Source organism: Nerophis lumbriciformis, linkage group LG12, assembly GCF_033978685.3.
Source record: "Nerophis lumbriciformis linkage group LG12, RoL_Nlum_v2.1, whole genome shotgun sequence".
NCBI classification, from domain to species: domain Eukaryota; kingdom Metazoa; phylum Chordata; class Actinopteri; order Syngnathiformes; family Syngnathidae; genus Nerophis; species Nerophis lumbriciformis.
In genome coordinates, this window is record NC_084559.2 from 30,945,312 (window position 1) to 30,960,357 (window position 15,046).

A 15,046-nucleotide genomic window follows, 5' to 3' on the forward strand; every position below is an offset into this window, starting at 1 on the left:
CATGAACATCACCTTGTTCAAAGAACAAAACCAACACAGTGCATAAACTCACAACAAATTACACACCTGCAAATCAGTCTGACTTCTGCTGTTGTAGTATCCGTAACATGCCAATAGGGAGAAGTTTTTATTTACACGATGAGTCGGGTGTGTTTTGACTTCCGCCGAACCCCTAGGGTTCGATCGAACACAGGTGAAGAACCACTGTACTAGATACTTAAAGTATGTCGCTTGATCATGTATTTTAAAGAGTAACTGTGCAGTTCAACTCCAACTATGCAAATACAGTATCGGCACCCACCTTTCGGCCCGGGGGGACCCTGAGGTCCTGGTCGAGAATCATGGAACGTGTTGGTGAAGAGTAGCTCTTTTCCCCGATCTGAAAATAAAATGAAAGAAAATGAAGTAAGGCATTAATTAAATAGATTTCAAATAATTTCAGGAGATGATAATTTGGTAGGTGTTTGCTAGATTTTTTAAATCTATTTCCCTATAGAAGTCTTTAAATTTTGATTATCATTGACTTTATAGAAACATGAAAAAATACTAATGAATCATGCTGAAGCAGCAAAATTAGTGAAACACAAAATCTGAGACCCTTTTTTGCCAAGAGTGTGTATCACTTGACAAATTATTCAATACTAATGTAATACATATTTAAACCACACGAGGTCGCTGTGTCACTAAAAACTCCAGCGTCCATGAATTCATTTCTTTCAATAGTAATTTTTAAATGTGTGAATAATGTTTGATGGATGAAGCCAGTTTAATATTTTTTTAAATATGGCATTAAGCAAAGCCAGTATTTATAGAATATATGGAAGTTGGGTTGGCATCTTTTGGATGGGCAACAATGACTGAGGCATTTTATAATTTAGGATGGGATTGGATAGACGTTATTTATCCCACAATGGGGAATTTATGTGGTTGCGGGGCAGATTTTACATACAGTAACAAAAGTAAAATGAGTAATAAATAATAATATCACCACTATGCGAATACACTATGTATAATAAATAAATACCGTATATGATATGCTTTTCATGAGGATGTTCCAGCAGTTAAGGCTGCTCAAAAAATCAGTGGCGGGCCGTGCCTTTCACACCTAAATGGTAAATGGGTTGTACTTGTATAGCGCTTTTCTACCTTTTTTTAAGGAACTCAAAGCGCTTTGACACTATTTCCACATTCACCCATTCACACACACACACACACACACACACCTAGGCCTTCAATGATGTCCTACTTAGTCCGCCTTTAATAAATACCTCTCAAAATACCATAATTTATATCACCACATGACCACGGCTGGACAAATACTGTACAGAAACACACATGCGCTCTACTAATCATTGAATCACCTCAGTAGTGTACAAAACGGGCAATTTTCTGGCGCATATAAAAATAAAAAAACCTGCAGCAGCCATTAAAACATACAGTATCTCTACGTGGTACTGTCAAAATGTAAATAATTGTAAAAACAAATTAAACGTGACAAAATAAAGAAATTAAATATTTGAACTCACAATTTGTAGAACCCATGACGCCGTGTAAGCCAGTACCACTCTAAGGGCCTGACTTAATAAAGGTTTGCATGTACTGAAACACGTGCAAACTTAATAGCACACAATGCTGATCTACTAAGCGTGTACATAGTGGATTGTGTCTGTTAAGTAGGCATTATAAGGCATGCAATCCACTTTGCGTCTCTGTCTTCATTAATATGCATAATATATGCTGATCATTAAATGTTATCAGCTGTTATCAAACTTCATTTTAAACACGCACAGGAGCCAATGTGGCCCCAATGTAGCCTCGACATCACTTGCATGCTCAGTTTGATAAAGTAAAAACGAGAGATAGTTGACCAGATTTCGTAAATGAACAAGGAAGTCGCTAATACTACAAAATAAAACAAAAGTCGCCACCATAGGTATGGTCACCACACCTTAAAAATTAGTGGGGTTTTTTTTACGTGAAAATAAATGAAAGTAATCCATCCATCCATCCATTTTCTACCGCTTATTCCCTTTGGGGTCGCGGGGGGCGCTGGAGCCTATCTCAGCTACAACCGGGCGGAAGGCGGGGTACACCCTGGACAAGTCGCCATCTCATCGCAGGGCCAACACAGATAGACAGACAACATTCACACTCACATCCACACACTAGGGCCAATTTAGTGTTGCCAATCAACTTATCCCCAGGTGCATGTCTTTGGAGGTGGGAGGAAGCCGGAGTACCCGGAGGGAACCCACGCAGTCACGTGGAGGACATGCAAACTCCACACAGAAAGATCCCGAGCCCGGGATTGAACCCAAGACTACTCAGGACCTTCGTATTGTGAGGCAGATGCACTAACCCCTCTGCCACCGTGAAGCCCATGAAAGTAATTAAGTTAAGTTAAAGTTAAAGTACCAATGATTGTCACACACACACTAGGTGTGGTGAAGTTTGTCCTCTGCATTGGACCCATCCCCTTGTTCCACCCCCTGGGAGGTGAGGGGAGCAGTGGGCAGCAGCAGTGCCGCGCCCGGGAATCATTTTGGTGATTTAACCCCCAATTCCAACCCTTGATGCTGACTGCCAAGCAGGGAGGTAATGGGTCCCATTTTTATAGTCTTTGGTATGACTCGGCCGGGGTTTGAACTCACAACCTACCGATCTCAGGTCGGACACTCTAACCACAAGGCCACTGAGTAGGTTTGTATGATGTATGAATGGGTGTATTTTGTGTAATACATTTGGGAGCGTTCTAATCTTTTTATGGCTGTTAAGTAGAGGAGGCACGGACATCGGCGTAGATCTATGGGAGCTTTATTTTTCATGTCACATGTTAGCAAATACGCCACAGCGTCAATTCCGGTCCTTCAACAATCGCTAAATCTTCGGAATCAAAATATATATTCATATATTACATATAGCCTGTTATTTGCACACTATTGACGAGTGAGGCACCGAAAATTCGGACATCAAAAAAAGACTTTTCTCACCCAAACCAGTCACATTCGGGTCGTATTGCGTTTATAGATTGAAGTCACATTTGAAAAGATCAGATTCCAATCGGGTTCAGGACCTGAATCTGATGTCAAAAGATCTGATTTGAAGTACTTTGGAGCGTTTAGACTGGCACAAAAATCATATCTGTGTCACTTGAGGGCAAACAAATCCGATTTGGTGTGCAGTGTAAACGGGCCATAGAAAAGAACAAGAAGCCAGTAAGAGTGCGAGTGAGAGGAAGTGTGAGAGTGTGTGTGTGTGTGTGTGTGTGTGTGTGTGTGTTCTTTGAGATGAGACACACACATCCAGTTGAACCATTTGACTTGAGGCGGTAAAGAGAGAAGGAGGGTGATGAGAGGAAACATCATGCAGCTGAAAAATCATGGCTCATATCCAATTGAGTCCGATGTCCAAACCAAGCGAGTTGTCACTTTGTTTCTTTTCACATCCGCTCTTAATTTCCTCGCTGGCATCTGCAGCACTGACATAAAAATTTGATTTTTCAACTACTTCAACTCCAAATGAACAGCGTTCTGGATGCAAGTCTCAAGCATCAGTGGTCCACAGGGGTCGGGGGTGAGGTTCAACCTTCAAGTGCAGACGTGCTGGCCAAATAAACCGGTGTTTTCCCAAGAAAGGTCAGCACAGAACCACCCTCCCGTCCTCCCTGCTGTTACTTTGATGTGAAAGAAATGGCTCCCAGTCTCGGGGATCATCGTGCCAACCTTCACGCCTACACAGGAAGCTCACGCTGACAAAGTTGTTGCTTTACTTTTTTTTTTTTTTTTTTTAAACAGAGAATCAACAAATATAACAAGCTGAGGCATGAGCAGTCTACATCTGGAAGCTGTTGAGTGACATCAGAGGTGGACAGGTTCTCATCACAGCATGTCAAGGCTGTGTCATGTCTTCCACTTCATCCCCTTTGATTCCATTTTACTTGACTGGGAGGTAAACATGGACCAAGTGGCCCTAAACAAAATTTTTTTGTGGCCTCATTGTGGCCTTTAATATGCTAGGGGCTATAGGGCTGACTGCAGCCTCGTGAGCTGCTCATAAAGGTGACTATGTGGGTGTTATTTCATATCTCGAGGGCTTTTTTTGATGTAAAAAACATATTTAGAAAGACGTAAACTGTTTTTATGTTGTAGCTATGTAAATATTAAATTTAGAATCAATTATTCTTGTTTCACGTATTTTTTTAATCTGTTTTTTTAAACCACGGCCAGGTCTGGAACCAATTAACAGCGATAAATGATGGTTTACTGTATTACTCTTGGCAACCAGAAGTATATTTGGCTATGGGAGTGTGTGCATGCATGAGAGACACAATTGATAAAAATGCAGTGCACGTACGTTTATAGCTAGATATTAAGAACTAATAAATTATTATTATTTTACAGGTTGTGTAAACCTGTGTATTTACTCGAAATAATCACAAATAAACCAAAACAAAGATTATATTGACAACTACAGTTCAATTCAATATGTTTAATAGTCTTGTGTTTGTATTTCAGATGATGTTCCAAAGTTCACATGAAAAGGTAAAGAAAAGTTTTCCTACCACAGTGAAGCCAATTCCAAACTGCTAGGCCACTTCGGCATTAATTGAAAAAGTGAACAAAACATAATAAATGGGCAAAAAATATAGAAAAAAATAGTGGTTTTTTAGACATTGCATAATTGGGGAAAAGGTTCGGCTTCAATATAATCTTGAATTATACAGTTGTTTTTAAAATATGGCCATACATCTGTCACAGTGATAGTGTTTGAAGCAATGGTTAATGACCAATTATCTCTATGGACTTCTGAATGAACCGCTAAACTGAAGTCAAACTATAAAAGACATGTTGTCTAAATAAGTATGATTGCAACCATGAGGTAATTTAGTCCATCTAAGTAGATGACAGGTTGTTTACAAAAGGGGCCGGGCCCAGCAAGTAGCGTTTAAAGTCTGTTTCTGTGCGAGGACGCCAAAGTAGAACATGCACATGGTGCACAAAGTGGCACACATTGTGAGGATTTGGTGTTAGGTTGACAGCAGACTGATTGTGTCAGGACATGAGGTCACTGTTGGTCTACTCCGTTCCACTTGAGCCCCCCTCATCACATGAAAATGTGGTCTAACACAGATTTGGAAGAGTTCCATGTCCATAAAATGAAGGTATCTCATCAGATTGATGGTCAAATTAAAACCCACAGGGACGGGGGGACAATTATGTTACATTTCATTGTTGAAGCCAAAAGTGGTACAATTTGGAGTTAAATCAAAATTCAAACCATCACGACAAGAAAATGTCATGAGATTTGAAGGATGAACTAAGTGTGTTCTCTTTTCTTTGGCTTCATTTTCTACATTTTTGGTGCCAATGTAGAAGAGATGGCAAAGTGCATCTTAGTAAATGCAGGTTATTGTCATGATCTCTGACAGTTACATGTTTCCTTACTTTCTGCATTATTTTTCGTCCAACACTCCTATTTTTGTTTGCACTTCCTGTTTGCCTCCACCACTTCTTTGGTCTGAGCGGTGGCTCCCTCACCTGTCCCTTATTGGCAATCCGGATGCTTCTTATGCCAGCCCTGCACTGCCCAGGACTTCCCTGCTGCACTCTTTTTTTGTTGTGTTTTCCCAAATAAAAGGGCTTTTATCTGCACTTCGCCTGCAGTCTCTGCATCCTGCGGTCCAAATCAACAACACCAATGCCAGGCCGTGACAAGCCCAGTGAAATATGATAAATATATTGATGACCATACTATAATACACCTAGCATCATCCAGTTATTAATGTATTATATATATGGGCTTGATCTATTAAAACCCAAATAACAGGTGTTAAATAGGGTGTGCAAACTGAAAAATTGCATGTACTATTACCGGTAGTGGGCGTGTTGTGGGTGATTGACCAAAACTGCGTGTACAATTTGTAACAAGTGACAAAAGTGGTGCAGACAGCCCTATTTAAATGAGGATGTTGTATGTACACCGGCTGTCATGTCCCTCCACATTTATGGCATCATATTGTCCAAACTGTGGAGTTTCGTCATGTTGTTGACATGCAGCACACACATATAATATATACCAACTTTTTTAGGCTATATAAAAATGTGATCTAGACAACAGAACCTACATTTAGCACGCTGAAGCTGCGCTTTGTAGGCGCAGCGGTGTTGTGATGCAAGAAAAATGCACATTGCAGGAATGTTTTTTCATATTGGAGATATCTTGTTATGATATAATGTATCTCTGATATGAAAAAACAAACAGACACTAAAAAGAATCAATTCAATTAGTTTTAAATCAGCCCCTTAAGTCATCCTGTCAATGCTGGTTACATCAGTAAGTGTTCTCCTGTGTTTAGTGCTTTAGTTCCTGTCCTGTGCTTTTATTTTGGTGGCTTTTCCTGTTGTGTTGGTGTTTCCCCGCGACTGCTTCATGTTTGTCCCTGAGCACTGATTCCACGCACCTGTTTTGTGTTATCATTAGGACTATTTAAGTTGAGCCTGGACCACCATTCTCTGTCGGGATATTGTGCTTGTTTGCACGCTTCTTCTAAGAAGCGTGTTTGTCATTGTTTAGCAGCTCTTTAAGCATTCTGTTAGTTTACTTTGAAGTCTGTTTTGGTTATTTTGTCATTGCATAGCCTTCCCTATGCTCCAGTGCATTTCCTGCTGCACTCGTCTTGTGTTTTTGTCCAAGATTAAATACTAGTGATGGTCAGATGAAGCCCCATGAGGCATTGAACCACTTGAGCCAATAGGTTCGAGAATTTCTCTAAGCTTCAAGGCATGCTTCGCCACAAGACTCCACCTGCTGGTCAAATGTATAATTACAAACAGCTGCATCTTAACCCAGCGTTTCTCAAAGTGTGGGGCGCGCCCCACTGGTGGGGAATAGAGACATGACAGGTGGGGCGCGAGGAACAGGAGGACATTTCACTTTAAATTTTTTTTTTTTTTAAATTATATTCTTAGATTTTTTTTTACTATGCTTTCATTTTCTATACACACTGTAAATCACTTTGTGATTCTGTCTGTGAAATCCGCTATATAAATACATGTAAATTACTTATTTTTCCTGTAGGCTTTAAATTTCTAGGTCGGAGCGAAAGTTTGACAGACATAGCAACAGTAACTAATGGGGGCGGGGCTAAGCGGAACAAACTTTTGCGCGAATGGGTAGCAGGCTAATGTGTGGACCACAATTACACAAAATGGATAAATTTGTGACTCGCACCTCAAAGGTCGTCGAGCCAGAGCCAGCGCCTGCAGAGAAACAAAAATCTGACGGGCCTAATCAACCAAAAAGCCAACCGAAAAGAAAATATGATGAAGGGTATCTTGCTCTTGGATTCACGGCAGCGGTGGTGGGGGCAGAGGAGAGACCCCTGTGTGTTCTGTGTCTAAAACCGCTAGCAGCAGACAGCATGAGACCCAACAAATTAAAGAGACACCTCGAAACCACACACCCCAATCACGTCAATAAGCCACTTCATTTCTTTCAAAGAAAACTGTCAGAGTACCGTCAACAGGAGAAGCGCATGGTAAAAGCTGCATCAGTAAACAATAACGCTCATATAGAGTAATGGCTTCATATAGAGTTGCATACAGAGTTGCACAATGCAAAAAACCACACACAATTGCTGAGCAGCTCATTCTCCCCGCTGCAATAGACATGGTGTCAGTCATGCTTGACGAAACAAGCGCAGCAAAATTAAAAGCTGTCCCACTGTCAAACGACACAGTTGCGAGACGTATATGCGACATTGCAAGTGATCTTGAGGAACAACTCGGAGACAAATTAAAAGAAAGTCGTTTTGCTTTACAAGTGGACGAAGCTACTGACAGCAATAAAGACTGCCTGCTCATCGCATACGTCCGCTTTGTGAATGGCGAGGCACTGTGCGAGGATTTGCTGTTTTGCAAATACATAAAAAATAGAGCCACTGCTGATGAGCTGTTCAAGATAATGGACAGTTTCCTCAAAGAACACGATTATTAGACACTTTTCTAACTATTATTATTGAACTTGATAAAAGTTATAACACTTGTTTTATTTATTATTGAACTTGATGCAAGTTATTTTATTTATTATTGAACTTGATGCAAGTTATACCACAGCTGCACAGTTATTTTATTTATTATTGAACTTGATGTTATTTTATGTTATTGAGTTTGAATGTATACAACTTGATGTTACTTGATGTTCAATAAATTTTAAAATGTTAAGCTTGGCATTAGCGTTCTGTTGGGGCGATGGGGGCAGGTGGGGCTTGAAAACTCCCCCTTATCCAAAGTGGGGGATGACAAAAAAAGTTTGAGAACCACTGTCTTAACCACATAATTAAGTTAAAGTTAAAGTACCAATGATTGTCACACACACACTAGGTGTGGCGAAATTATTCTCTGCATTTGACCCATCACCCTTGATCACCCCCTGGGAGGTGAGGGGAGCAGTGGGCAGCAGCGGTGGCCGCGCCTGGGAATCATTTCTGGTGATTTAACCCCCAATTCCAACCCTTGATGCTGAGTGCCAAGCAGGGAGGTCATGGGTCCCATTTTTATAGTCGTTGGTATGACTCGGCCGGGGTTTGAACTCACGACCTACCGATCTCAGGGCGGACACTCTAACCATGTGTGATATGCGTCTATTATGCGTCTATGAATGAATCACAGTCAATGTTTGACAAAATGGTTTTGCTAGGTGAATCAACAAAGTATAATAACATATGTTTTATGTGTAATATATGTACATACTGTATATTGTGTTTGTATTATGCCAACATGGTAGAATCATATGATAAGGCAGGTCGTATAATGTTTTTCTGTCACCTTAAGGAAATGGCAAAAAGAGGACGATTATGATATGATGTAACTTGGACAATGATGTACAGAACAGAGGAGATTTAGTTCAGTTTTAGTTTTAGGCAATTATTTTTTTGTTTGTTGACAAAACCTCTCCATTATCCAGCTATTGATTTCTGGTAGCTGGTTAAAAAGAACAAATACAGAATGCTTTACTTTACTTGGCCTAGTGGTTAGAGTGTCCGCCCTGAGATCGGTAGGTTATGAGTTCAAACCCCGACCGAGTCATACCAAAGACTACAAAAAATGGGACCCATTACCTCCCTGCTTGGCACTCAGCATCAAGGGTTGGAATTGGGGGTTAAATCACCAAAAATGATTCCCGGGCGCAGCCACCGCTGCTGCCCACTGCTCCCCTCACCTCCCAGGGGGTGATCAAGGGTGATGGGTCAAATGCAGAGAATAATTTCGCCACACCTAGTGTGTGTGTGACAATCATTGGTACTTTAACTTTAACAAATATTTACAGTGATAAACTCTTTTGAGAACTGAAGTTGCCAAGAATTGAACTCATGTCTTGTAGAAAAAAAGGTGAATGCTACCAATGTTCTCAATATGTCACTGATATAAAGTTGTAATATGAAGTTTATTAAATGGATATCAAGTTTGTCGGTTGGATTCAGTTTATCGTCCTTCTTTGATTCTAGCGACATTTAAAAAAAAAAATTTTATTCTCTATCCAGATTCCGAACTGACCACAAGTCTCAAAAACTCACATTTTCAATGGAGCTTGGGCGGTTTATGAGTTGTCGAATCTCCCGCCAAATCTGAACCGCGTCCCGAAACAGTCACGTAGTACAAATGAGCAGCAAGGCTGAACCACGTCCCGAAGCGGTCATGTGGTACAACTTGGAAACGAGGCTTCACATGTCATTATTTCCTGCTCATCCCCTAAATGAAGCAGGCCTCGTTACGCGCTTCGCGGAAACTCCCCCTTCATTACTTGACCCTGGTCCCACCACTATTAAATACCTTCTTACCTGCATGCTGCCTACTTGGCTTGTCGCTGTCATGCCACCCGAGCGTTACACATCCAGCTGCTACAAAATTATAAAATGTCATTGCTTTATAGGCAATGTGTCCAATCTTTTCATTTCTGACATCGCTAACATGTTCACACACACAGGCGGAACATTCTGCCAATCGTCTACCTTTGCAGTGCGATCGCCTTATTTGTACACAGCCAATTGTGCTTAACTGTGCCAGTGTGCATGAACATTCCAGATGTGCTAAATATAGACACACAACAATGGCAGCAGACCAGTTTCAGTCTTGATAAATCACATTGCAAGTGCTAAATGGTTATATTTGCATCTCCTCCTCCCAGTAGTGTGAGCTTTCTAATATCCAACATATATTCTGCATATACATGAAGACACTCTAAATGAATTGTACTCTCTATTTTGCTCATTAAAGAGAAGTAATCCTCTGTGTACAAGTTTAGTAGATCAGCCGTATGTGTGCTATCAAGTTTGCACATTTTTTAATACAAGCAAACCTTCAGTAAATCAAGCCCCTATGTATAATACACATTTTTTTCCCACCATGAGGAACATACAACACAACTGAAAGATACAGCGGTCACTTTGGAGCACTTTGTACATTAAAGACGCTAAAACCATAATCTACTGAAGTGTTGATATCAACCAAACCAAACCCCCCCCCCCTCCACATCCCACACCCAGGATTGTAAATAATGTAAATAATTAAATGTATATACTCTGTTGATTATCTTGTGTGATGACTGTATTATGATGATAGTATATATCTGTATCAAGAATCGATTTAAGTGGACCCCGACTTAAACAAGTTGAAAAACTTATTTGGGTGTTACCATTTAGTGGTCAATTGTTCGGAATATGTACTGTACTGTGCAATCTACTAATAAAAGTTTCAATCAATTAATTTAATCAATGTCAATATACGCTAAGCCAGGGGTGCCCACACTTTTTCTGCAGGCGAGCTACTTTTCAATTGACCAAGTCGAGGGGATCTACCTCATTCATATATATAATTTATATTTATTAATTTATGAAAGATACATTTTAGTTAACAAGTTAAAGGTTTTTAATGATAATACAAGCATGTTTAGCACATAAAGATTCCTTTCTTTCATGACGACAAGAATATAAGTTGGTGTATTACCTGATTCTGATGACTTGCATTGATTGGAATCAGACAGAAGTGCTGATAACGTCCGCATTTTCAAATGCAGGAGAAAAAAAGTCCTCCTTTCTGTCCAATACCACATGAAAGTGGTTGGTTTTTGGCTTCTTATTTGTTCAGCTTCCATACTTGTTTTTATACACTTTACAAGAAATACATTGGTGGCAAACTCCGTAGCTTGCTAGCTTGTGCATGCCAGCTTTCTGAGACTCTTATTTTCTTAGCGCAGGCTTTTATTGTGAAGATAGCAACTGTGCAGTCGGTCTTTAGAGTTTTGACGGCAGATACGGAGCGAGAGTCTGTTAAAATAAAAAGTGTTGCTCGCCTTCCTGTCGGTCAATTTTTCTCAATAATGAGCTCGCAGCAGCCAGTGTCATCTCACAAGGTCCTCAGGTGCCGTGAATGTCAATCAAGCGACGAAAGTGACGTCTTTGTGAAAATTGATGATCGATAATTTTTAGGTCTATTTTTTTAATGCCTGGCCAGCAATCGACTGACACACCCTCCACGATCAACCGGTAGCTCTTGATCGACGTAATGTGCACATTTGAAGAAATGATCCTAATGTTAGCTTAGTGTTATATTTGACAAAACAAATTAGTGCAGTCCACACCTCAACATGAATGAATACATGTAATTGTTTACAATATGTCACGGGCCAGTAGAAAAGGAGCTGCAGGCTTCAAATGGTCGCTAAGCCGCACTTTAAATACCCCTGATTGCAACATCTGAAACATAATAGTTGCTGGTGACTTACTTCAACACTTGCAGGACAGTTAAGTATGTTTTACATTTTTAGGACAGTTGCAGTTTGAGCTTAGAATTATTTAATTAACTTTTCATATTTTTTCTACAACAACTTGGAACGCAACCAGCAGATTGTGTTTGACATTCCACTGAAATTATTTTGTTGATACATTTGTAGGAAAATTTTGTTCCCATCGTGAATGTGATAGGGTCTGTTAGGGTCTTACTGTCTGGTTCTGGGATGCGGGCACTAGCAGCAGCAGGTGGGCCTGGGGGACCTGGTAGACCTCTCTCTCCTGGTAGTCCTGGAGGACCGCGGGGGCCTACAAGACAAAGGAGAGAAACATTTTTTTAAATGGTGCTGTCATGTAATAATAAAAAAATCTGATTGGTTTTACAAACCAGGTTATTTATTTTTAATCTATAACATAAATCGTGTTTTATTTTGCATGAACAAATACACGTAAGAAATAATATATGCACTAAACATGTTTATTAAATACATTTAAAACCATGTTTTATCAATTTAACAAAACATGCCTCTTTTTTTAAACAAACATTTATCCATAATTATATAGACCTGATTAAAATGATCTCTCATGACAATTATTATTAGTTTCTAGTACAGTATATGTTTTATTTCCTGTCCATCGCTCTTATTTTGTTACAGTTTCCTGTTTGCCTCCGTTTTCCCATTATATTTCTTGTCTGAGTGCTGCCTCCCTCACCTGTCCCTGATTGGCAGTTAGGATACGCCTGTTCCTGGTTGCCAATAAGGATGCTTTTTTGTAGACAGGGCTGGATCGTTTGCTTGGTGCTTTGTACCTCCTTGCTGCATAGCTTTCCCTATGCTTCCTGTATACTTCCCTGTTTTATTGTCATAAAACAATTTTTTACCTGCACTTCGTCTGCCATCTCTGCATTGTGGTGCCAAGACCAACACAAGCCTGACACAAGACGTTACTCTTTTTTGTTATTAATCTGATATTTTAAGATGGAAGTGCTTTGGTAAAAAGAAAACTCCTCCCTGCTAAGTGTATACAATATTTTGTCAGTCAACTGTTACGTCATGTCTTTTGGGGATTTTTAAGTAATTTGCAGATGGCTTAATTGGATTATTTTTACATTAGATTCATTATGTTGGATTATTCCATATTAAATATTAATTTTGACATGCAACAGCACACTGAAGAGGTGGTCATTTAGAATTTGAGGCAAGTAGGGCAGTGCACTACCAGATTAACCAGATGGTATACCGCAAAAAATATATAATGTATATTTTTTTCACATACATTTTTTATATTGAATAATTAAATTATTGTATACAATATGAACAAACTTGAATTCAAATTGTGTGTTTCTGCCAGTTCTCCCTGTAATACAGTATAACAATCATGACATGTACAATTCAAGTTTGTGCCCGACAAGTTCTGCGACAAGCAGCAATACAAACATGTGATCAGGAAATTGAATCAAAGTCATTTTGTTGATTTATGTTGCCAAGTTTGGTTTCCCTAACTTTTCGTTTTCATGTTTGTGCCTCACATACACGGGCTGACTGGAAAATAGGGAATACCGTGAGTTTTCCCCGGTGGGCCGATCACTAATGGGCCGACTGATGGACAAGCGTTTATTTATGTATTTATTTTTTGGCTGTTTGCTTAGTGCATATTGTTAGCTGTTAGCAAATGCACCAAATCATTAACATTTTATATTTTTGATTCAAATAATAAAGGGTTGGAATGTTCTTTATAACCAACATTATGAATGATCGTCTATAAATAATACTGACTTTAAGATTTTGTGACTTCACAAATGTCATTTATATAAAGATTGAACCATTTTGGTCTCAGTATTGATTCCTGGATTACACCGCAGGATATATGTAGAGCTCTAAACATATGTTTGCCTAGCTCCACCAATTACTTCCTGATGGTTAAGTAGCTACTTACTCAGTTCAAGTCCAACCCTCTGATGCCATACAGTTTGAATTTGTTCATTAAGTTATTATGGTTAATTGTGTGAAGTGTAGTTTTTGTCAAACCATCTGTTTAATTTATTAATTTTTTCTGTTATCTGTATTAGCTTCTGCATGTTTTCTCCTGAACAAAATGTGGTAGTATTTTCTGCAAGTGGTACTAGCTTTAAGTCCTTTATAACTTTTCAAATTATTTTTTTAAGAGATTGAACAATTTTGGTCCCACTACTGATCCCTGGGGTACGCTGCAAGATATATATATACATATATATATATATATATATATATATATATATATATATATATATATATATATATATATATATATATACATATATATATATATATATATATATATATATATATATATATACTGTATATACATACATATATACATACATATACATACAGTATATATATATATATATATATATATATACTGTATATATATATATATATACTGTGTATATATATATGTATATATATATATACAGTATATATATATATATACTGTATATATATATATATATATATACTGTGTATATATATATGTATATATATATATATACAGTATATATATATATATATATATAGAGAGAGAGAGAGAGAGAGAGAGAGAGAGAGATGGTGTTTGGCTGTTTATTGATAAGCCTGTGTTTTTCTGTGTTCAGTCAATGACCTGTCTTGGCTGAAAATGGGACATATGTACAGTACAGGCCAAAAATTTGGACACACCTTCTCATTTCAATGCGTTTTGTTTTTTGTTTTTTTCAAGACTATTTACCTTGTAGATTGTCACTGAAGGCATCAAAACTATGACACCTGTGAAGTGAAATCCATTTCAGGTGACTACCTCTTGAAGCTCATTGAGAGAATGCCAAGAGTGTGCAAAACAGTAATCTGAGCAAAGGGTGGCTATTTTGAAGAAACTAGAATATAAAACGGGCTTCACGGTGGAAGAGGGGTTAGTGCGAGAGAGCTGTAAATGTGTTTGCCTAGCTTCACATATTGCTTTCTGTTGGTTAAGGGGAAACGGAACTTCTTTTGGAATTTTGCCTGTCATTCACCATCTTTATGAGAGACAAGAACACTTAAGTATTTTTTATTGTTTTTGCATTCTAATTCATAATAATTGCATCCAAAAAGCACCAACAATACTTTATTTACATCTTGTGACCTAAATATTTACAAAGTATTGGCAATATTGTTGTTATAAATGTTTACGCAAACAAACTCTTTGTAGCCGCGCCAAAATCTAAGAGTGCTAACTAGCAGTATTGACATACGGCGCTGCTGC

General features: G+C 38.7%; 1 protein-coding gene across 3 annotated transcripts in view; it reads right to left on the reverse strand.

Moving 5' to 3' along the window:
• The window catches only part of emid1 (EMI domain containing 1), a 204,634-nt gene that overhangs the window by 20,986 nt on the left and 168,602 nt on the right, over positions 1 to 15,046 (reverse strand). For all 3 annotated transcript variants that reach the window (XM_061986344.1, XM_061986345.1, XM_061986346.1), the window contains exons 9-10: positions 11,999 to 12,094; positions 302 to 379 (exon numbers count right to left, since the gene is read on the reverse strand). In XM_061986344.1, coding sequence (XP_061842328.1) covers positions 302 to 379; positions 11,999 to 12,094 — 174 coding nt within the window. The remainder of the gene's footprint in view (positions 1 to 301; positions 380 to 11,998; positions 12,095 to 15,046) is intronic.